This window comes from Lepisma saccharinum, chromosome 8 (genome assembly GCF_977018435.1).
Source record: "Lepisma saccharinum chromosome 8, izLepSacc3.1, whole genome shotgun sequence".
NCBI lineage: Eukaryota > Metazoa > Arthropoda > Insecta > Zygentoma > Lepismatidae > Lepisma > Lepisma saccharinum.
In genome coordinates this window covers 60,732,086-60,757,910 of record NC_139236.1, presented here as the reverse complement: position 1 = coordinate 60,757,910, position 25,825 = coordinate 60,732,086, and the positions used below count along the sequence as shown (strand labels likewise).

The window sequence follows — 25,825 nt, the reverse complement described above, 5'->3', positions numbered from 1 at the left end:
GGAACTGCCGACTAACCAGGTGGTCCTTAAAGCTTCAGTCTTACTCGTTTGAAATCATTTATATAAAAGGGAAGGATAACATTGTGCCTGACATTCTAAGTAGATATCCCATCGAGGATTCCCAACGATGCATAGATCCGGTGACGTTCCATGTAAATTTTATCTGGCAAGAGAGAGAAGAAACTAAGGAGGTCATAGAATGGGTAGAAGCCCAGCAGAAAGATAGTTTCTGTAAACCTATCTTTGAAGTAATGGCACAAAGACCTGAAGATATGTCTTTGATGGAGGCTAAAGTTCAGAAACTGTACAAAGTTCACGGAGGATTACTTTTCAGGAAAACTGCTGGAGACGAAATATCTTGGAAACTGTGCGTCCCTTTCGAGTTTAGGCAGAAGGTCCTTGAGGACAACCATTGTAACTTAGGACATTTTGGTATGGGAAAAACTCTCAAGAGACTTAAGATGAGATACTATTGGCCCTCCTTGAAACAAGATGTCTCTGGGTTTATTCGAGACTGCTTGACTTGTGCTAAAACAAAGATGGATAAGTTGGGTATAATAAAGGAGAAACTGAACATCAACCAGAAGAAACCCCATGAACTTCTATCTGTCGACTTGATTGGAAAATTACCTATTTCTCAAGGGTACCAATACATCATGTCACTGGTGGATGTAGGAACTAAATTTACATTAGTTTACCCACTTAGAAGAGGCACTGCTAAAGAAATAGTCAACCTTATGGAAAAAGGTTATTTCGCTCACTACCCTAAAGTGAAGGCTATCCTGTCAGACCGAGGAACGCAGTTTACTTCCCAGATGTGGAAAAGTTACTTAGACAGGAAAGGTATTAAGTATTTTTATACTACTGCATATCATCCGAGTAGCAACACAGTAGAGCGTATGAATCAGGAAATAGTGAGGCTGCTACGATTATTCTGTCACCATGAACACCAGAGTTGGTCCAAATATTTAATAGACATAAGTTGGCTTCTCAACAACTCTATATCAGAAGCAACAGGGTTTGCTCCATCCGAGCTATTCTTTAACCGTCCCATACCAGACCAAGTTATGGATCACTTCGACTGGCCTGTTAATGAAGAGGACTCTGATTCCACTAAATGGAAATTTAAATTATTCCAGGCAAAGTCTAGAGAGCGAGAGCGAAACAAGAAGAAGAAGTTTAAGGTTAAGGGAAAAGCATTCGTTCTAAAGGAAGGTGATTTGGTTTTAGTGAAGAACCATAAGCTTAGTTCGAAGAAAAACAAGACGATAGCCAAGTTGTTTGAAGTGTATATAGGACCTTATATAGCAACCCAGCTTAGAAACAACACGGCTATGATAGTGCATCCCAATACCAAGCAACCTGTCGACAGGGTAAATTTTGACAATTTAAAAGTGTTTCATTGTTCCCCAGATCGAAAGCAGGAACTGGTTGGTGACTTGAAGAACTAAATTGTGGACTCTTAGTGTATAAAGAAGAACCTAGTGTTGAATGATAATATTTGAAAAGACTGATAGTTACAGCATAAACAAAGGTTTAGTGGACTTTCCTTATTTACAGGACTGTGAACTTATGTAAAGATGATATTATTTAGTGGACTTTTAATATTGTTTTAAAGGAATATTGCTAACATATTCTAATATCTATACCTAAAGGACTCTTAAGTGTAGTGGTGAATATATAAAAGTGAAGTAAGTGTATTATTTAGTGGACTATGCTGAAATATTGTTTTGAAAAATTTTTCAAGATTCTTTTGTAAATTTAAAATTTAGTCGAACTCTCAAAATTTTTCCCCAAGAGAGGGGCAATTGCAACGATCCTGCGAGATCGCCACAAGTTACGCATTTGTTATTTTTATTGTCATTGTTGACTAGCATTGTGCAATCTTATCTATCTTGTTATCGCTTCTGCATAGGGTTTCACTGCTATGCTTGGTAGAGAACGTAGTTCTACCATATCTCACTAGGGAGCGTTATTGTTTATAATAGTTCATTATTAACCTGTATAGATGGCACCTCATGTTAAGCAGCGCTCTCGTAGTTCACGAGAATCCACTAGAGGCGCTGGCGCGGCGCTCAGAATTGTATATAAGCAGCGACGCTGCCCCGACCAGCAGTTCTGTGTTGACTCTTCGGCGACTCATGGTCGAGCTCTGCTCCCGCAAATAGCCCAGCATTGCAAGCACACGGGTGCTTAGGGATACAAGAGGGCTTCTTACAGTGTGGCCTACTCTGGTAGATTATACGAGAGGTAGCAATATTTCTCGGCCTACCGGGTAGAATATACGCATTGTTTCAAGCTCAACCTCCTACAGTGTGGCCTGCCTGTAGAACAGAAACGTACTCCTTGTGCGGCCTACAGGTAGATTATACGCATTGTATTAGGTTACGGTTTAGCTCGTGGACATAATTACTGTTGGGAGACGGCCTACTAGTAGATTATACGAAGGGTATCCGTATTCTTTGGCCTACTAGTAGATTATACATTTCACAACAGTCGATGCAGAAATGACGTCATCTTTTGGCCTACTGTGGTAGATTATACGAGCGATAGCAATATTTCTTGGCCTACCAGGTAGAAAATACGAAGGGTGATGTTCATCGTTAGTTAATTTTTCATTAAGGGAAAAACTAGCAGTGTTTTATTACTGCCTTCAGTTTAGCATTATTCTAGTAATTAATTAAAGTAAATAAAGTTTAACTAAGCATTATCCTTTGTAAGCTTACAGTAAATTTCCGTTGCTTTGTTGATATTACTCTTTACTAGGAAAGCAGATTTAAATGTTCCTTGAGTCGTTTAATTAATGCCCTATTGTCCCCAAGTCAGCACAAAGGCGACCCAATGCCATAAAAGAAAAATAAGGTCCTTTATTCCCCACTGGAGAAAAATTGAATGGTCCCTGTCCTCCCTCTCCAAGACTTCTGCAGAGGAGATTCGAACCTGGACTTCGAGAACGGCAAAAGTGCAGTGAAATCTTATCAGGAGATATTGTGACTTTGTTTTGTGCGGATATCTAATTTCACCCCAGTTCAATAAACTGTTTACAACGACGCTAACTATCATTATATATATATATATACCCGAACCCTGAGTGTATAAGAGCCTCATATCTCCGGCTAGAAAAGAGCTACCATCATGGGTAAAACTGAATAATGTTCCCCGACACAACGTCGAACCCGGTACGTTGCAGTCAAGTACTATTCTGAGATACTGCAACTGCAACGTTGTGCCGTGAGGGTGTGTGTTGTGTGTGCAGGTAGTATCACCGGGGGCGTTACACAGCATACCAAACCATACTGGAGGACAACCTATTGCATTTTGCTGCACACATGGCTGACACCCCATGGGTGTTCCAACAAGACAACGCCACAATACACACGGCTGAATCCACTGTAATGTGGTTTCTAGAGAAGAACGTCTTTGCAATGGCTTGGCCTGCTAATTCTCCAGACGTTAATCCTATGGAGAACCTTTGGGGCATTCTTTGCCGAGCTGTATACGCCAATGGTACCCAGTATGACAACATCCACGATCTACGACTTGCTATTGTTGCTGCATGGAACGATCTCGATGTTACTCTGTTGCAAACACTCGTGGATAACATGCGTGATAGAGTTTTCCGTATTGTGCACCGACAAGGTTCCTTTATTGGTTAATAAGTGATAATAGTGTTCGTATCATTTTGCAACGGTCGGAGTGGCCTGTTTTGTCTTTTTTTCTAAACTGTACATATTGTCCTTGTCACATGCCTGTTACTTTTCAGAACGATTTGTGTGCTCTTTCTGTAATAATATAACCATTGATTATATGTTCCTACTCTTATTTTCGTTACTTTGTGCACTTTCCCACAGCGTTCTTATCTTTTTGCAACGCACCTTACAATGCAGAAAACGTAGAGAATTAACAAGTTTTTAAAATGACCATTCGGTACTTCCAGACTGCTCGGGATCCCGAAAAGTTTGGAACTGATTTCCCGAAGTCGGGATCGGGACGGGAAATTTTTTCCCGATCTCGGCCTCGGCTTTTCGGGATCCCACACACCCCTAGCCAGCAATACAGGTTAAATATACGTTATATGTCAGCAACTTGTTAGTTGTCGAAGTTCTTCTAATGTGTGGAAATGTATGTATAAGAACTGGGTGAAATACAACTGTTCAAACGCGGCGGAAACAACGTGCCCTCTGCAGTCGAAGTAGAATTCGAAAGACTTTCTCTTCCATGCCAGTGTGCACGAACGAAGATCAAATTTAAAACTCGGATCGGGAAAGGATCACTGGAAAATTCCATTGCACGAAGACGGTTCAAAACTTGATCCCGAGAACTATTGTAGCACAACAAATGAAAACATTCCGCCATCACGTCGGACAGCAAGGGTGGTAGATCGTTGTACGATAAGGGACAACGAAAAATATTTCCTCCATGTGACATATTGCTCTACAAGAAAGTTCCAAAACGTTTCATCGTCTATATCAATTTATTACTCAATGTAAGTTTAAGGCGAAATTAATGAACAAAAATTGTTGCAAATAAAATATTTGTTACGCCAATTAAGTTATATTGTATGCAGTGGCGACTATAAGTACTTATACGATCAATTCTAAATGTGATGGCTTTGAATTTTTTTTTTGCTAAGAATCCCGGTATGTGACAAGTTGCGTTTAAGCGTTACCATGATCGTTGCTTGCTACTTGTGTTGACGGTTTATTTATTACAGCCAGGGTTAAATATAGTTTTATTCTTCAAATTCAGAAGAAAACATATAATTGGAAGAATGAAGTTGACGGTGAAAGTTTTACAGGGAGAAGAATGTATAGTAAATGTAAGTCAAGGTTTTTATGGAAGTGAAAATAGGCGAACGAGCCTACATCGCATTCCTTGGAAGTAGTAATAATACTGGGGAACAAAATTGATTTGTTTTCGCACACGAGTCAAAGTACCTGATCCTACTAGAACTTTTTACACTGAATTCCAATATGTAATTTTTCTCCATCACCCACTATTTTTTGTGACACCCAGGTTAAGTGTGAAATATTTTTGTGTATCTTTACATACAAACATGACACTACTCACCATATTAACAGTTTATGTGAGAGTTGTTGATTTCCTTCTGTATTTTGCACCTGGAATATCTCTCTTCAGCATCCAACAGTAATCAGAAAGCATTCTTGCACTTCACTGTCCCTTGTACTTTTTTTCCATGACAGAGATGCTGAAATAAAAATCTACCGGTGTTCGTCACTGGCGGCACCAAGATTGTCAGGGAAGAAATCCAGGTGAGAGTCCAAGAGATATATTTTGAGAGACATATTACACCCCATATTTTTGTATGATTGTAAGAGTTCACCCACAATCTCATGTTCAGACCTTTACAATTTCCTAAAAAGTTTTGTGCAATGCTTTCAAATGAACTCCATGCTGATTTTTCAACTTCCTTTAACAGACCTTCGAATTTTTTATCCTTTATCAAAGCTATCTTTGGCCGTGATCAAGAAAGTGTGGGGCCCTAAGCCCACACCCCCTATACGCCTTCATTGTGTAGTGCTCAGCACAAGAGGGAGCTAATACAGAATACCAGAAGTATCTTCAATTGCTTTCAAATTCAGCTTACTCACTAATTTTGACCTCATAATCACGAATCTGCAGTTAAAATTTGGCGGTCACGTCTAGAAATTGCGAAATAAGTCGAAAAAAGTGGGTCCGTGAACAGAGTAAACACCATTGATTTATGAAGAAAACAACTATTTTTTGCAATCATTAGCATTTCAAAACTATGTTTACAATCACCCTTGATTTTCACTATGTTTGCCTAACCTAACCTTACCGTGAATGGTTCATGGGGTAAACATATTTTTCAACTTTACCCAAGATGCCATTGTCTCACATGCAAATGAACGCTCCATGCAATGGGTCTCAATTATTGCACAACACTTGAGCAACGTTGTGTAATGACTACGGTAGCAAGACCGTTGTGCGGAAGGGAAGACATCTTCATATCAGAAACATGGTTTCCATGTTATTGCATAGCAGTAATTGACAAGCTTATTTTTCAATTTCTAGATGTGACTGCAAATTTTTAACTGCAGATTCGTGATTACAAGGCCAAAATCAGTGAGTATGCCGAATTAGAAAGCAATTAGATACTTCCGGTATTCTGAATATAGGAACGAGTTTACAATACCGGACCACTCTTCAATTGCTATGTAATTTCGCCTACTCACTAATTGAGACCTCCTAATCACGAATCTGCATGTAATAATTGGCGGTCAAGTATGGAAATCGATATAAAAACGAAATAAACTATGTTTTCTTAACGTAACGTAACCCTACCATAAGAACAGTAGCTCCAAGGAACACGCCATTTCCCCCTAATGGGTGTCACTTATCGCACAACACTGTAGCAACATTGTGTTCTGACGTCACGGGAGAGAGCTTTTTCATGTTAGGCAATACAAGGTAACGCGTCTCTTAGCGAAAATATTAATTTTTCTTTGTATTTATGCTAATGGAACCTAACCTAACAGGCCTAACCTAACCACGTAGGCATTCCTCGTCTGACGTCAATATTCAAGGTTGCAAGATTGTTGTGCGTAAAGGAAGAGCATTAACAAATTGCGAAAGAAAGATGGTTCCGAATTGCTGTGTATGGACAATGAACGTGGTAAATCGCAAGGTTATTTTACAAGTTCTACACGTAAATGTACAATTTTAACAAGTGACCGCCAAATATGAACTACAGACACCGAAATTAGTAAGTAGGCGAAATTTTATAGAAATTGGAGAGTGGTCCGGTATTGTAAACTCATGCCTGAATATATATACCCACAGGGTAAAGGTATAGGTAAAGTGCTCCCCAGTACCCACAGGGTACTTCACCTTTTTTTTATTATTTTTTTTTACCTTCTTATCAAAGCTATAAAAATTTCTTCCTTGATTTTAGCATTGCTAAGACGAGGAAATTATTTGTTCAAATAATGAAACCCAATACCATTTTTGTCCATCGTCTTGACAAAGTTTTTGAAAAGCCCTAACTTCATATGAAGTGGAGGAAGAATAATCATATCAGAGTTGACTAGTGAGGGATGTACAACATTTTTCTGTCCAGGCATTTATGATTCATGCTTTGCCCATTCTTTCTTGATGTATTGATTATCCTTATCCCTGCTGACATAGTCGCACAAGAAACAGCAAAATTTAGTATAGCCAAGCTGCAAACCCTTTAACAATGCAAATACTTTTAAATTGTAACATGATCCAACAATACTTGTCATGCTGAGTTTTTTTTCTAACAGCATTTTCATATTTTCATGTTTCCTTTATGTTAGATGCGTTAGTTAATGGCACAGAAGGAAATTTTTTCCCCATTATGAAATAGGACAACGTTCAAGTACGTACTTTTTGAGGAATCAATGAACAATCTCCACTATGTTGTTTCATGTTCATGATCGAGTAAATCCATCACAGCGCAAATATTATTACAATACACTACATTGTTTTCTTTAGAATAAAAATCTTCAAACACTTTCTGTTGGTTACGAAAGAAACACAGTTTGGTGTCTTTCTGAAGGTTCCAGCCCTTCAGCCTACATCCGAAAAATTGTGCCTGTTTCTTTTCCCAATTTCAAGTCCCAAACAAGGTCGTTTAATTCACTTCGGTAGGTGCCTCATGTTTTCATTCATCTTTTACATTTAGATGTGTAGGGAGGTTTGGTACAGGGAAGTCCTCACTGTGAGGTACTGGCCTCATAGCAGATGGCAAATTTGGGTACTTTACTGTGTATTTTTATTTACTACTTATTCCTTTTATTTTTGTAATGCAGATAGAACAGTCTGATGAATGAACTTGTGGTTCATGCCACACATTAAATAATCGCCCCTCCTCTCCTTCAAAGGGATTCGGTCCCCTCCTCAAAATAAAATCCAGAGTGCTTCGTGCGTTCATAAAGGTTAAATTGTCTTGGCCCATCTTCTGTTCGAAATCATTGAAAATATTGTTTTACGTACATTACTTATCACAGAAAGAATACCTATAATTTCTAAAAAGCAAGTGGCCGAGTGATTAGCACATCGCGCTGCAACGCCAAGGGTCCCAGGTTCGAATCCCGGTCGGGCTTGGTTGTTTGTGAATGTCCATTCATCAATTTCATCATTTCATCACTCATCCCCATCTTCGCAAATTAGCCAAGAGGCACAAAACGCGAAGTAAAATAAACTAAATCAAATCAAAAGTAAAACTTAAAAAAATGTCATTGTACAAGAACTGTGGGTGATAGTAAAATTCAAAGTGCATATTTGAATTCAGCGTGAAATGTTACATTAGAATCACAGTATACGTCTCACATTTCATAAACTGTGTTCCCCAGTGTAATTAGAAATCTGTTGCATTTGACATGCACTTCATTTGAATCCAAGTGAAGGAAAGCAATAATAAACATTATTGAATTGTGCTTCCTTGTAAATTGAATATCCTGTCACAAGTAAGTAAAAGTTCCGTGCATATCAATCTAGGCCCTACTGTTATTTCTCAATGGTTCGATACCCGGTGGAGGCACATAGTGGTTTGGATCCCACTTTAAACTGTAGGTCCAGTCCCGATTAGCCTTACTGTGCATAAAGTGGACTTAAAACACCAACTCAATCAATATTATTTCCACCCCTTGCATTTTAATGTTCAACTAATTTAAGACTTGTCCTATGCATTTATTTATCTGACAATTTGGGGGAGGGAGGGTAGCGAACAACCTTGGACCCTGAAAATTGCAACTTTTAAAAATTTAATCCACAGATTTCGATGTTTTACAATGTCTGAAGGTTATTTCAACACGCAGAAACTTACAATAACAAAGATATTTAGACCCGAAATGTGATCGCGACATGTACAATTCCTCACATCGCGGACCACTTTCATCACTTTTTTCAAAGCAGATTTTGTTTACACATACACGAAAAAAATCACATGTAAATTTAAAAAAGAGGAACGATTTAAGATGACTGGACCTCTCTCCGATTTTCTTCATATTTGGCATACTCACTAATTGAGGCCTCCTAATCACGAATCTGAAGTTGTCGGAAATGTTTAGAAATTGCAAAATAAGTGAAAATAAGGCGTTAGTTTTCGAATTGGAAACTGTCAATTTTCGCGAAATTTTTTGTTTCACAAGGAAATATATATATATATATTCCTGATACTACCACGGCACCAAATTTTAACTATGTTTGCCTAACCTAACCACACGTCAATGGTTCGTGGGGCTAGCGTCAAGGGTTGCAATTATTTTGCAATTTCTAGATCCTGATACTACCACGACACCAAATTTTAACTATGTGTGCCTAACCTAACCACACGTCAATGGTTCGTGGGGCTAGCGTCAATGGTTTGGAATTATTTTGCAATTTCTAGACGTTTCTGGCAAATTTTAACTTCAGATTCATCATTAGCAGGCCTCAATTAGTAAGTAGTATAGCAAATATGAAGAAAATCAGAGAGGGGTCCGGTCATCGTCAGTCATACCAAAAAAAACAAAAAAAAAAAAACATAAAATTACTATCACCATCAAACATAACAAGAACGTAGAAGTAATGTATGTACATACCTTATAAATATGTAGTTTCCCTCCACATAAAGTAACGGAACATAACCACATGCAACATGTTCTATTCTTTGCCACATCATGATAAGCAAAACCAGTTACATTTTATACACAACACACACACAAACACAAAAGTATCAAGTATCTCCCTGCAGACAGTTTAGTTCACTCAGAGTTGGTAACGTCATGAGCAATTATGTTATTATGTCATAAATCATACCACATAAAATGACAATTACTCACTTATAACTCATTTCCGGGAGCAAAGATACATTGACAAATATTTATATGAAACACAAACTTGAGGGTGTACATAGGATCCCATAAAACAATCAAATTCTAACCAAGGCAAGATTTATTGTATATATTATTATTATTGTGAATCTTTGTCTGAAGGAAATTCTGTTAGAGGGTGGAAACGTTGCATTTTTTTTTCTACAATAAATTTTGCCCTGGTCAGCATTTGATTGTTTTATTAACATGGAAACAAGGCTTAACAGTGTTACCATTGGACATTTTCCAAGGATCACCAGCTCCCAATTTGGTTTGACTACCATTGGTAATGTTAACGGTTCCAAATGTTAATGCTTTTTCAATGCTTAATAGGAGAAAGATAAAGTATTGCAGAATTTTGTAAATGATTGTTACGGTAAATTTCATAGTGAATGTAGTTACCACTGTTTGGAATTTGGAAAAGTGCAATTTATTGGCAAAAAAGAGGCAAAAACTACCTTACACAATTAGCCAAGCTTGTCATCGACAAATGCATTTTCTATTTATAGAAGAAAGAAAAAGTATCATGGAATAGTGATAATGATTGCAAAAGCAAATTTGAAGCTTCCTGTAAGTAATTAGCACTGTTTGTACTTCCGAAAACTATTATTTATTGGTGAAAAGAAGATGTTGAAGGTACATTATGCAAACATTCCCCTTTCCCATCCACGGGGCATTCCACAGACTACTACCGTATTTACTCACTGCTGGCTCTCCACATAAGGCTCGAAGTGATGTCATGTTTGAGACGCTCCTAACCTACCTTAGGATTCCCACACACCTGGAAATCTCAGGGAATTTGGAAAAATAGAATCCTCTGGGAAAATCATATAATTGGTTAATAAGTCTCAATGAAGTTCATCTGAAGGACTTGAATATGCTCCTGTCTGTTGATAGTAATAATTACACGTGTGCTTTGAAGATACAGGGTTTAGGTGCATGTTTATTTTGCATTATGAATTAATTAATATTGTGTCCAGTTGTAAACTTCTGTTTCTCAACGGTGTTAAAATATTTCTTCTACATATGATATCTTTAAAATGTTATTCAGTGTGGCCGGCCCCCGTGGTGGAGTGGTTAGCACATCGCGCTATGATGCCAGGGGTCCCAGGTTCGAATGCTGGCCTGGGCATGGATGTTTGTGAGTGTCCATTCATCATATTATCATTCATCCCCATCTTCGCAAATTAGCCAAAAGTGGCAAAAAAGCAAAGTAAAATAAAGCAAATCAATCAGTTATTCAGTGTGCTTTAGTCCAGACTGAAAAGATGTTTAACTTCCACAAAAACTTGTAAACTTAGTCCATAATTATGTGCACGGATATGTCATATTATTTTTTTAATTAGTTTTGTTATCAGTATCAGAAAAAAGTGATATGAAATTTTTGCCGTTACTGATACAACATTGACTGATTCCGATAGAAAATCTAGTGGTAAAATTGCAATTAATCCATTGAGCGGTACTGCTATGTCCTCGTGAGCACTGTTTAAATTAGTATACCACGGCTACAATATCTTTAGGGTAATAGGTTATTTCTTTGAGAATGTAAATCAAAAAGCAGATCAGGGTGGCGACAGACCTGGAAAACCGGGAAAAGTCAGGGAATTAGAGGTGGCAAAAAAAGTCAGGGAAATGTCAGGGAATTTCGTCTTCATTCATTTTTTTTTTTAAATTTATTTACTTATTTAAAGATAAATCTCATTCGTAAGTTTCGGCCTCAACTTTTAGGCACCTTTTATGCGCAACACAACCGCGGCGCCAGAAACCAGTGATGGCAGGAGGAGAGAGAGATGGAGAGAAATTTCTCTCGCCCGGGCTTCTCGGTGGGAATTTTAAATTCGAACACTCTTTGGAGGAAAATTGTCATAACTCGGGCACTATGGGAGCTAATCTACTTCAGATAACTTTTGTTTTGCAGCTAAAACATCAGCGCATGCAACCATGTACAATTCAGAACACCGTATCGAGGAAGGTGTGCTTGGTGTGTGTGTGTGTGGGGGGGGACGTCCCCCGGATTTCAATGGAAAAAACAAAAATCTGGAGTTTGACCCCTCTTCTCCCACTATTTTGAAGAGAAGGCACAAACTTTAGTATTCTTTTCAAAGAATGGACATTTCTCAAGAGAATAAAACATGTTTCATGTTCTTGAGTGCCATACAAGTTGAATAATAAGCCAAAATGTGAATTTTTCTTTTTATGAAAAATAGGTAATTTGCATTTTTGGAGGAAAATTGTTATAACTCTGGCACTATGGGAGCAATCTACTTCGGATAAGTTTTGTTTTCAGCTAGAACATCAGAGCATGCAACCGTGTACAATTCAGAAGGCCGAACCGAGGAAGGGGAGTTTGGGGGGCACGACCCCCAAATTTCAATGAAAAAAAAAACATAAAAATCTGGAGTTTGCCCCTCTCTTCTCCCGCTATTTTGGGAAGAAGGCGCAAACTTTAGTATTCTCTTCAAAGAATGGACGTTTCCAATAGATTGAGATATGTTTTATGTTCCTGGGTGCCATACAAGTTGAATAATGAGCCAAAATGTGAAACTCTGTTCGGAAATGTGGCATGGATATGTTGCGGAGGGGGGGGGGGAGGTTGGTCATCAGTGTGAATTTCCCAGGCTTGCTCCAGACCTGTGTCAGTTTCCACCCAAACATAAAGAGTATGAAGGTCCAAAATGTCGTAATCAGCACCATGATACCATATGGTATCATCAGGTGAGTATGACCTTACTCTGATGATACCATATGGTATCATCGGGGGTTTAAAAGTTAAGCCTCGAAATATTACGTGGAAAATGCATTGAAATATCATTTTTTTCTTGTCCGTATGGGAGTAGTAAGAGGACTTGTCAACAGATGGAGGGGATAAGAGTGCCATCTCATATTTGTCGGACGTCATAGTAATGCATTTTGTTGGGCAAACTGAAGGAACATGGAAACAAATAGGTTCCATTGATACATACGATTTTTGTCGAATATCGTCACCTGACAAAGTATCTCACTACAACATGCGACAGAAATTGCATGGACTGCAACATCCAACAAAAATCACATGCATAAACAAGAAGAGCTTTAGACTGCAAATACGTATGCTGCTGGAATTTTATTACTCTTCTGGCTCACTTCACCTTATTTAATGTAGCAGTGCTTACGAAGGTTTTCTTTCATCATCCTGACGTATTACTGGTTTCGCACAAGTTAACATACGTTTACAATGACATTGCACTATTCTTAGATATCAAGAAGAATCCAACCAAATGGGATATATATTGAATACTATCACGAAAAGTGAAACATAAATCTGCATTGGTGAAAGTTATAAAAATTGGCAAGTGCATGCTCCCAACCTCAAATTTACTGTAACACTAGTATTGCAATGAAATTAACGCCACTCTCTGTCCTGTCTTTTTAAACTCATGAGAGATGGTCATTAATCTCTCACTGAGTAAGGTTAATGTCGAATATTATGAAATAAAATACTAATAATAAATACGTAAATATTTTAATATCATATTTACTCTAATCATTCAATCATAAAAGCAAATCACTTTCTTCAAGAAATAACTTTTCTCTGCCAGCCCTGCTAAATTTTCACTTTACATCTACTGATTTATACGAGGGGTGGCCAGAAAGTAATTAGAAATGTCCTAAAAGAACGAAAAAGTCCATGAAATCGAACATTCTTGTCTTTTCTAGGCCATGTTTGTGTTCATAGAACGTGCAAGTTTTCCAACATTTTACTCAAGAGTAAACTATAGAGTTATACGTTCATAGAATAATTCCGACAGCCACATTAAATCATGTATTTCCCACGATTTTTTCAACTTCTATCAAAACCATTTGCATCACAGAGCAAAGTGGCAAGGTTCTAACAGGAGATCGAGTGCGTATCTACCGTCACACGGGAGCCACAGCTTCGTATTTGTCGCATGAGATATGTTTTGAATTACCAAGCTAAGTGCGCACAATCGGCATTTGTCGAGCGAGTAATAATGGAGCCCAGTCGTTAGGGCGTCTGACTAATATGCGAGAGACCCATGGCGGCTCCCTGCGGGGGAAAACCGGGATGTTTTCCACCTATTCAAACTGCTCCGGTGCCCACCCAACATCATATGAAGCTAGTACCTTGAGGAAACTTTGACAGATAAAGGTAGCCAGGAGCGTGGTGCTGATCACATCACCCCTACCTTCACCCATGATCAATAAAGTGTGGGGCCCTTACTCCACACCCCTCTACACCTTCATGGAAAAGTGCTGGGAGCACTTTACTTTAACTTCCTCAAAAATCTGTTTCAACATATCAAACTGTCACAAAAATACGTAGGCCATGTGACATACAATTTAAAATAATAATTTAAAAGCACAATGGAGTATTAAGTTTCGGTATATTTGGCAGATAAATGCTCTAAAACAAAAATGCGAATTTTGGGAAATGTAACACTATCAAGTCAAAAAAGATGATGCCAATTGTTGGTGCCATAATATATCGGTATCTGTCACGTGAGATTGATTGATTTTAATTTTTTGGGTGCGTCGCCACTTATGGTCATTATGCACTCTTCAGTATATACGGGGAAAATTCCATTATCTAAAATCCTTACCTTAAAATTAAAAAAGGGGTATGGAAAATAACTCTCCCAAAATAACTTCCAAGATATCAAACTCTCACGAAGAGGCGTAAGCCATGTGACTTACAATTTGAAACAGTAGTTTAAAAACACCATGAAGGTATAATTTCAGATATTTGCCAGAAAATGCGCTAAAATAAAAATGTGAATTTTGGGAAAAATAACACCGTATAGTAAAAAATAAAAAATAAGAAAATACACCAATTTGAAAAAAAATAACAAAATATCAAAGTCCCTACCGATTAGGCATAAATAAAACAAGATATCAGTCGTAATTTATTGCATTAGTAACAGTGAGTCCTCACCTAATTTTCGGCATAATCACCACCGTTGTTCTGGCATTTGTCGTAGTATGGCACTAAATTCTGTATGCCCATGGTATATGTGTCAGACAGCAAAGACTGGAACTATCTCTACCGCAGTGTAGCTGTCAAATCCTTGCCCTGCCAGAAACTTCTCAGTTAAACAAAGAGATGAAAGTTGGTACATTCAAGGCCACGGCTGTACAGGGAGTGGTCCAAGATCTCTCACCTGAAGTGATGCCAAGGGCCCGTGTGTACTCAGCTGTATGGGGTTGTGCACATTCGATTGGCCTTCCATGAATTGTCTGCACCATCGTCTGATCATACTATCACTCAAGACGTCCGGTCTGCACACCTCACACGATTGCTGGTGGCTCTGTACCAAATTCCGAGCGTGCAATGTAGGCTACATCGCAGTCGGTGGGAGACTGTATGAGAGCTGCAATCTTTAACCTAGAACTGTCCTAAAACGGCTTCATTGCAACTGTACCAGATTACAGCTACATGCCACTTCTTCCTGCCTGCATGTGTGTGTGTCGCTCTCCGACCACTAGTGCTGCGTATAGGCACCATTGGAGCTTTTTTCAGGATGCCCCTCGTATATGAACTTTCAGAAGCTTTTATTTTTAGAGTGTTCCTGTTTTAATGTGTGGTTAGCTAAATCAGGTACCTATACAATGCAATTCTATAAATCCCTTGCGTTAAATTTCTAATACCTACATACCCTTTTCGTCAGCATTAATGGTATAACTGCATGTTGTCAGTTTCACAGTACTTCACTTGGATATACTGTACTGAAGGAGAAATCCCATTGATAATAAATATAAGGAAATATGACACTTTATTTTGTTCGATTCAATTGTTTCACTTATGTGCCAGAGTTAAGTTGTTTTCTTTACAGAGAAGAGAGAAGTAGCTTTATGCATTGAAAAATGAGTCCGCACTCATGGTTCTTGCAAGCAGAGGGTTCCAAACCTCAGTGGAAATATCAACATATAATACTGAGAATGTGTAAGGAGACTGATAAATTACAAATTGTATTTCTTAATCAGTCACTCTTCACTCTTATCTCATTTAGTCATAACTTTAAAAATAATCAAGTATTTTATTTTAAACTTACTGCGTATGACAAAATTCCGTAATGCTTCCCTAGCTTGTAAATTGTAATAATTTTCCAAATTCACTATTTTGCAGTTTGAATTCAAATCATAGAGAATAGAGAAATTAAGTCAATTTTATAGAATATAATATTGGTACTTAACAAAACCATACGTGGGTCTGGATAAGTTTATTATTTGTATTTGCAAGAACATCGAATTAGTTTAGTTTGTAATTGTCAGGGAAAAATGTAAATTTTGTCCTGGAAAACCTGGAAAAGTCAGGGAATTTCATTTCTGCTTGTTTGTAGCCACCCTGCAGATACAGGGTGGTGCAAAATTCCGTTTACAACGCGGAGGAGATGAATCGCCAAGTGAAATGAAGACGAAAATGTAAATGGAATTTTGTCGAATGACGCACCGTGTCAGAGCTAGAGGATGCCGAAATCGTATGAAAATGGACTTCACACCTCCATATGCCGACAAATAGTACTCATAAAGAAGATGCGGCACGATATCCCCAAAGAAAACACACCTAGGCTAGCGAATGATGCACAAATCGCGTGTCGAAAATGAATGCGGCAGGGATTCCCCACAAGAAGTGAGGGATTCCTGGTAATATGTCCGACATGGAACGCAGGTATCAAATGGGGGTACAAAGGGAAATGACGGAGGTCACAGCACATGAAGAACATTTCGCCAGGAAGTGTCCGAAAAGCAGGCTGCAGAAGGGGATTCCCCAGAGAAGAGGGGACACAGACAACATGTGCAAGAGGTGTACTATGATGACACACACGTACACAAGTAGTATCCAAGGCTGTACGTAGAAATGAAATACGTACGTACACGTGAGAGAACGACCAGCACGTACTGATATCGGCTCCAAATACTACGACGGAAGACGTAGTAGTACATAAAGCCCCGCTAGAGGCACTCAGCGGGATGCTACCTGTCACGGCCCGCTATCGCTGGTATACGTACGTACAAACAACGCGTCAGTGTACACGACTAGCGATCTGCTTGTCAGTTACGCGTGTTGTCGCAAGGTGTTCATCCTGAGGCGTGTGGTGAAATTGAGCACAATGCTCAAGTGACCGTTAGGAAGTACGTAGTGCGTACCATCTGTGTTGTCTGTACGGGGTGGACACCTGTGTGGAGTGTTCAGTGCTGTAGGCGTGAACGGTACACCACAAGTTAGTTTCGTACGTATTTGTGTGCTCCTTTGTGAGCCTGACAATGGCGACATACACCACCAACGAGCTTGCCGATATGCATCTCGTTTACGGTGAGACACACCAAAACAGCCATCAGGCAAGGCGTGTGTATCGCGAACGATTTCCAAATCGGCGTCTACCATCACATGTCCTGTTTCAACAGGTGGATGCTCGTTTACGTGAAACTGGATCTGTACGACCTAGGGTGTGGGATCGTGGCAGACCGCGCAGTGTGCGCAGTGTCCAATTTGAGGAGGAAGTGTTGGACAGGATACGGGAGACGCCAGGCACCAGCACCCGTGCCATTGCCCATGCGCGACACACGCACCATACCAATGTGTTACGCGTGCTGCACGATGAGGGTATGCACCCATACAAAGTTCAGAGGGAGCAACACCTGCAGCCGACGGACTTTCCCCTACGCCTTCATTTTTGTCAGTGGTATTTGCAACAAACCCTTGCAAACCCCAATTTTCCAATTGCAGTGTTGTGGACCGACGAGGCACTATTCACCAGAGAAGGCGTCTTCAATACCCATAATAGTCACGTGTGGGATGTGCAAAACCCGCATGCAATCATTGAGCGTCATTTTCAGCGACGGTTCGCAGTGAATGTGTGGTGTGGCATTGTCGGGGACAACCTGATAGGTCCGTATCTGTTGCCCAATACTTTGTCCGGTGGGAACTATTGTGTGTTCCTACGGGAAGTTGAAAAATGTACCCCTTGCAATTAGGCAAGATGTATGGTATGAACATGACGGTGCCCCTACACATTTTGACCGCCGAGCCAGAGCTGTACTCAACAATACATACGGTGATAGATGGATTGGTAGGTGTGGACCTGTTCTGTGGCCACGTCTGTCACCCGACCTCACAATGTTAGATTTCTTCTTCTGGGGCAAAATGAAGAGGCTGGTCTACGAAACCCCAATGGAAAGTGTGGAAGACCTCGTTGCTCGAGTTACCGTCGCTGCTGGGATGATCACTGACATGCCCAACGTATTTGAGCATACCAGAGCGTCCCTGCTACGCCAATGCCGTCTGTGTGTAGATGTGACTGGCGGACATTTTCAACAACGTCTGTGATATGTATCGTATGTCATTTCTACAGCCAATAAAGAATTCTACTTGTGTACGTGTGTGTCATCATAGTACACCTCTTGCAGATGTTGTCTGTGTCCCCTCTTCTCTGGGGAATCCCCTTCTGCAGCCTGCTTTTCGGACACTTCCTGGCGAAATGTTCTTCATGTGCTGTGACCTCCGTCATTTCCCTTTGTACCCCCATTTGATACCTGCGTTCCATGTCGGACATATTACCGGGAATCCCTCACTTCTTGTGGGGAATCCTTGCCGCATTCATTTTCGACACGCGATTTGTGCATCATTCGCTAGCCTAGGTGTGTTTTCTTTGGGGATATCGTGCCGCATCTTCTTTATGAGTACTATTTGTCGGCATATGGAGGTGTGAAGTTCATTTTCACACGATTTCGGTATCCTCTAGCTCTGACACGGTGCGTGATACGACAAAATTCCATTTACATTTTCGTCTTCATTTCACTTGGTGATTCACCTCCTCCGCGTTGTAAACGGAATTTTGCACCACCCTGTATATGCCAAGGGATATAAGAAAATCAGGATCTATATTCTGAAAATCTTCAGTTACAGAGATTATATATGAGGATTATAATATACAGGGTGGCTCAATAAGTCACTTAACACCCTCAGTACAAGGCCACTGCGGCATGGAATTTGAAATTGGCGATGACCAATCGTTATCTGGCCAAGAGGGAACCACATTGACGCCACCCACACGGTCGGCGGCCATCTTGATGTCCGCCATCTTGAATTCAACTTTAGAATTTTAAATGGGAAGGGGGTCGTGCGACATATCAAAATGGGCTAGAATTTCACGAGAAATGCAATGGTGAAGGTTTTTTCGACGTATCTTTAACCAGTAAAAAGTTATGACTGAATTCTTGCACCAATTTGCTCCTTTTCGAGGTGTTAGAAAAATGCCTTAAAATTTGTTTACCGCATCGGTAATGCATCGAAACCAAAGTGATGTCTAGGGAGAGAAGTTCCCATGCCATTGCACATTATTTTAATCGGATATATCCATGAAGAGCTGTGCATTATGAATGGTTGTCGCAAACAATTTACAGTGTGACGCTTCCATTGAATTAAAAGTCCTTCACAGTGACAAGGCTAATGTTTATGTTCATAAGGAAGTTTATAAACAGAATATGTGACCCTTGTCATCTGATAACTAACTTTGGACAAAAACTGGTTCATAACGTTCCCATAAGTGTTCTGGTGTTCTTCCCTATTGAAAAAACTCTGTAAAAAGTACCTTCTTCCATAAGCAAGGATGAAAAAAACTGTGTATTTAACAAATCCAAGTAGCCCTCAGCATTTAAGGTTCCGTTGATGGAAAATTGACTAACCAATCGTGTTCCACGCAGCACGCCACACCATTAACTTACCAACACTAACCATTCAGCTTTGATATGTCGAAAATGGGTTATCAGATAAAAATCATCGAATATTCTGTTTATGAACATCCTTATGAACATAAACATTAGCCTTGTCACTGGGAAGGACTTTTAATTTAATGGAAGCGTCACATTGTAAATTGTTCGCGACAACCATTTATAATGCACAGCTCTTCATGGATGTATCCGATTAAAATAATGTGCAATGGCATGCGAACGTCTCTCCATAGACGTCACTTTGATCTCGATGCATTACCGATGCGCTAATCAAATTTTAAGGCATTTTTCTAACACCTCGAAAAAGAGCAAATTGGTACAAGAATTCAGTCATAACTTTTTACTGGTTAAAGATACGTCGAAAAAACCTTCACCATTGCATTTCTCGTGAAATTCTAGCCCATTTTGATATGTCGCACGACCCCCTTCGCATTTAAAATTCTGAAGTTGAATTCAAGATGGCGGACATCAAGATGGCCGCCGACCATGTGGGTGGCGTCAATGTGGTTCCCCCTTGGCCTGATAACGATTGGTCATCACCATTTCCATATTGCGCGCTGCAGTGGCCTTGTACTGGGGGTGTTAAGTGACTTATTGAGCCACCCTGTATATTAGATTCTTCTTAGATGGAAGGTAAATTGGCTTCTTCTTCTTTCTTCCAGAGATGGAAGATTGGTCACCTTCTTCTTCCTTCTTCTGAAGAATGGATCATCTACTTCTTATTTCTTCTATCTCTTCTAAAGCATGTATCATCTACTTCTTATTTCTTCTATTTACAGCAATCATTTATTTCTCCTTATGCCCTTTCCTTAGACATAGAGACCTGAACAAAAGCTCAAAGATATGCAGGGGCGACAAATATGTATATAGCATCACCTCCTATCTCAAACCAACAAGGGAAAACCCAGGATCGCTAAAAGCACTACCTGTGGCCCAGTGCGTCACCAGGGACAATTCAACCAAAATCTAGCGATATACTCCTCGACAGAGGTAACCGAAGAAAAGATTTGATCAAAGATCGAAAGACGCGGTTTTGAAATGACATCCCGACTTCCTTACTTTGCTATACATTCAATCTATGTTTATATTATTGATCATTATTATGATTTCCTTTTCAAATTATGTTTCCTATCCTTTGTTTACAATCTTTTAATCCGTATTCATTTATCTTTTGTTTGTTATAATCAATACAATCATCTTTTGCCTCCTCCGATTTCGTTAATCAACTTTCTTTCCACCTTTCTGTTGCACTGCCATCTAGTGTTGCTTCCGCTAACTAATTCATTCCAAGTAAGTGATTGTGCTCAGCCAACTAGGCACGTAACAGTACATTAGCCAAATTACCTGGTCGATAGCCTGAGATAATTTATACATTTCTCAAAATTGTTTTTCCAATTTTGACATATAAAATCTACATGGTTTCTTTGATCGTTAAATTAATCCTTGCAGCAGAGCAGAGTTGATTAGCTTTCCAATGATGTATAAATACATAAGAAAGTTGTGTTTCCCAATGTGGATGATGTTTTTGTGGAATCTTTCATATTCTAACAAATATTCAGAAAAATCTGTTGTTACATTTAATTCTAGTGCCATTCTTTTAGAGTTTGTTTATTTTTTATTCCAGGTTCCTGAGTCTGCAACTGTAAGGGATGTTAAGCAGCACATTTCGAAGGAATTAAATGTATCTGAACTTCAACAAAAACTTATATTCATGGGGAAACCTTTGACAGGTAGTTTCACTATTACACATAGAAATGAAGGATAGCTCCCTTCATAGTTTAATGGCTAAACGTAGTGCATTGGAATGAATTTATTCTGTAGTAGATTCCTTGATTTTGATTGGATCCCATCTACTGTAGTTCTAGTCTGATTCGACAGGTAAGAATAGTTGAAAACAGCCTTTCAAAGATTTTCAAAAAAACATTCATCTTTAGGTTTTATTGAGTATTTTTCACAGTGTAATTGCACTTGATTGTAACATATTTAACCTTTAGTGGTAAAAAAGGTAAAGTGTTCCCTTTTCCATAGCACCACTCCATGAAGGCGTATAGTTGATGTGGGGGTAACGCCCCATACTTTCTTGATCCGGTCGTGAGTGGGGTGATGTGATGAGCATCACACCCCTGACTGCCTTTACCCCCCCCCCCCCCTGGGTTTCCCCCAGGTACCCATGTTATTCGACGCTGGGTGGACGCCGGGGCCGCTTCTATCGTTAGAAAAGTTCCCGGATTTGAACCGGCCGGGGATTGAACCCGGGACCTTTAGCATGGTAGTCAGACGCGTTACCGACTGAGCCACCACGGCCACCTTTAGTGGACGGGTGGTTAAAGTGTGTCATCAGCATGTGCATTCTGCTCAGGATGGCTGGTATACCTGTTCGTCCCAGCACCACCTGGCAACAATTGGCATGCCATTTCTTCAAAACTACACATGATATTTCAGTTCCGTCTTTTTTGCTCACTTATAGACATACGAAGGTATGACATTGACCCTCTCGAATCACACAACAATTTAACCATTGTTACTATTATTCACAAGCTGAGTTTGGAAATGTTGATTTTTCCCTCAACATATTGTGGAATAGATTTTATAAATTGGCTGTTTACTCTTCAATTACTACTTTTTCTGATAGTTGTACTTTTGAATGTAATAATGAAAACAAAAGAATGTGACAATAGGGGTCTTGGAGGAAATGCCCAATTTTCAATTTTTTCCGAAAATTACAGTTTTCTCTCTCTTTTTCCCTCACTCCCTCAAAATTGGGGTACAGATATTACATGTCCTCAAAGAGTGGTCTTTTGCCGTGCTTCACTGCAAATTTGGTGCATCCTCCCATAGAGCCTGAAGCTATGCATACATATATTTGGGGAGACAAGCAAAAGTGTGTTCTCATTACAGAAGGATGTTAGTGTAACCCAATTTATTATTTTTGAGTGTAGAATTAATGTTTGCTTAATAAAGTTTCTAAAATTTTGTAAATTGCAGACCAGAGAAAATTAGTGTGCTAACATTTGTTACAATAATACTTTACTAGGGACTGTACCAGTAAATTATATACATAAAATTAGGAATGAAACAGAATCTATTGATTTGTAGCAATTTACAGTAGGGTGTGAAATTGCTAAATGGTGGTGTGAAGTCCTGGGCTTTCATACCATAAATTACACATATTGTAGTTAGTTGTTTTTTTTCTGGTGGGCATCATAATATGCTAATGTTATGCATGTGTAAAAAATTGAACAAGTTTACATGTTTAAATTAGTTATTTATATTTATATATATATATATATATATTTATTGCATTGAATTGCATATTCAGGGAATTGGGTATGGAGAATGACAGATTATGTAACTATTGGTTGCATCTGAACTTTTGCAGATAGCAAGAGCCTCTGTGAATATCATATTAAAGATGGATCAAAACTGAACCTGGTGCTGAAGAAAGCTGACGGCTCTGTAGTAGCTAAAGAGGAAGTAACTGTTCTCTGGGACGTTCTACATAGATTTCTGAAGAACTATTATAATGAAAATGATGCAAGGAAAATATTAGAACAATTTAGAAAGGTATGTATCAGTTATTGTCATGTTGATTCTCTCGTTCTCTCTCCATCTCTCTTTTTAAAGCAATTATTCGAAGAAGTCTGTTGAATAAATGAGTTAAGTCCACGTTTTGCACAAATAGGATAGTCGAGACTGGAAGCAGAGATACTACTATAATAGACATTGTACTTGACTTCACTCAAGCTAGCAATTTTTTTTAAAAAAAATAATTATATATGTAATTATGCAACATACTAATGGTTATTAATGACATTTTTCTGCTCAACAACATACTAGAAAGGATTATACCCTGTGGAAACAGTATTGTGCTATCAGATATGGCGTGACAGATACAAGGAAGGGCTTACCCACCTATTGTATGATTTTGCTTTGAAGATAAAATTTGCACTTCCTCCTTCCTTTCTCGATGACAGTTATTTTTTAAAATTCATTTCAGGCTCCCCACTGACCTAGAAATGATGGAACACACACACACACAGAAGTCAGGTAAAACTCAGGAGTGAAATAGTCATGTAGTCAGGGAAATTTGTAAAAACATTCAAAAACCTGGGAAAAAATTTCAACTAATGTCAAACACCATGTCGCGTGCGGGTTCTTCGATGTTCCGGAGTATGGAAGAAAGAATATGATCAGATTCAAGTCACAAGCAAAAGTGTATAATTCACAAACAGATTAACACAATATGTATAAACAGCTTACATCATGGAATAGACACTAGACGTCCTTTCTTTGTCACGAAGGACAGTATGGAATTTATGGTATACATGATGGAAATGAGACAATAGACTAACATTAAACAACATATAATAACAAGGTCTTACGCACACTGATGATACAGATCAGGTCTGGCGTAGATGTTCAGCTGGTATACGACACACTGCCAATAATAAAGATTTTCATTATTGGCTAATGACATCTTTTGTGCACAAATCTCATTGCTAAAGAAAAGTTCATAAATATTTATAAACACGAATGCTCCTCCTCATCTCTGCTACTTTTTTTTTCCCCCGACCAACAAAAAAAATCACACAACCAATGTCCAAAAACCAATTTAACTTCCAAAACACAGATTATTTTCACATTACCACAGTGTTGAGCAGAGAAGCAAGTTGTAATTAGAGCACAATCTAGTGACCAAAAGCAGTGTGGTATTCATCATTTGTAGCCTGCTGGTTAGTGATTTTTTTTTCTGTTTGTACACAATGGTACAAGCACCTTTTTATAGCTGAAAAACTTAAAATTTTATTCTTAAGAACATAAATTTTGTGTGTGTGTGTGTGTGTGTGTAAAATACTCCCTCTCTCTCTCTCCCTCCATAGATGTATGATTATGAACATACTACAGTATTTTACAATATTTCGAGTAGTTCTTCTGATGAACAATACAGTTGCAGAATCGGCCCCCATGGCAGAGTGGTTAGCACATCACGCTACATTGCCAGGGGTACCAGGTTCGAATCCTGGCCTGGGCATGGATGTTTGTGAGTGGCCATTCATTATATTATCATCACTCATCCCCATCTTGACAAATTAGCCAAAAGTGGCACAAAAAGTGAAGTAAACTAAAGAAAATCAATCAGTAAATCGAGGTTGCAGAACCCTCCACCCCTCGTGCCACTCTCCCTTCTTGTAGTAGCCTTTGAAGTCTGAGGAAGGGAAATTATGAGAATCTTTCCTGGTGGAGAAATGAAATTTAATTTTACCTTACTTTTTTTTGTATATTTTGTAACTTTGCACCATTGTTTTTGTGGATGTTGATGTATGTGTATACTATAATGCATCTTCCTTCCGCAGGAATTTCAGAAGTCTATTTCAAGTCTCAGTCTGGATGATTTAGAAAGATTAGCAGCTTCGTACATGCAGGAACAGAAATGAACATGCAGTTTGGTGAACGCTAATAGTTGTGGTGTAATTAATAACAGTGGAGAAACGTTTTTGCAACGGTACATTGTTAATCAGTACTAGACTGTACCTTCAAAATGAATCGTAACATATAATATGCATTGTAATGGACAAATTGATAAAGTGACAAGTCCTCTTTTTTATATGCAATCGTGTGCATGTGAGGTGTGATATGTATGTGGATGAAATATTTTAATTTTTGAAACACAGCTGTAAATGTTATAGTAAATGGATGCATTTTTGTACAGATCTCTTTCTGAAACTAAATATGAACATCTGTGTATGTATATATTTCACTTGCAGCCTGGTATGAACATGAAAAATACAACCGTGAATAATATTGAATTGGTTTGATGTATAAAAATTAGAGTATTGTGCTCATGTTGAAGGACATGAGGAGGAATTTTTAAAAATAAAAATAATAATGAGGCATAGTGTTTTGTCATAACTAGTGATAAATCTGTGCGTAGGGTGGCAAGGAAAGTTTACTTTCTCTTGGTAAACTAGGCTTAGCATTAACCTTTAGATGCCGGACCCCTTGCACACCTGTATTCTCGTTGAAGCAAGTGTTTTTCAAACTTGCCGCAAAGTACAAAAAAAATCGTAACTCGAGAACTAAGTTTCATAGACAGATGAAATTGGTTTTGTTTTCTTTCTTAAAGACAGAGCTTTTAGCAGAGATAAAATTTATACATTTTATCTCCCAATAATTAGTGTTAAAGGAAGAAGAAGAACATTGAGTTAACAAAAAATAGACCAAAGTGAATGAAAAAA

General features: G+C 38.8%; 1 protein-coding gene across 1 annotated transcript; it reads left to right on the top strand.

Annotated features, from left to right (window-relative positions):
• The first annotated feature begins 4,663 nt into the window (after positions 1-4,663).
• Positions 4,664-25,588, top strand: LOC145991500 (ubiquitin-like protein 4A). Its single transcript, XM_083127517.1, has 4 exons — positions 4,664-4,819; positions 21,214-21,319; positions 22,969-23,153; positions 24,944-25,588. Exons 1-4 carry the CDS (start codon positions 4,772-4,774, stop codon positions 25,022-25,024), a joined length of 420 nt encoding a protein of 139 aa, XP_082983643.1. The 5' UTR covers positions 4,664-4,771; the 3' UTR covers positions 25,025-25,588.
• Positions 25,589-25,825: the final 237 nt, after the last annotated feature.

Coding starts and splice junctions, on each gene's coding strand:
- LOC145991500 (XM_083127517.1), top strand. CDS start 4,772: ATGAAGTTGACGGTGAAAGTTTTACAGGGAGAAGAATGTATAGTAAAT. Junction 4,820..21,213: donor GAGAAGAATGTATAGTAAAT/GTAAGTCAAGGT, acceptor TTTTTATTCCAG/GTTCCTGAGTCTGCAACTGT. Junction 21,320..22,968: donor CATGGGGAAACCTTTGACAG/GTAGTTTCACTA, acceptor GAACTTTTGCAG/ATAGCAAGAGCCTCTGTGAA.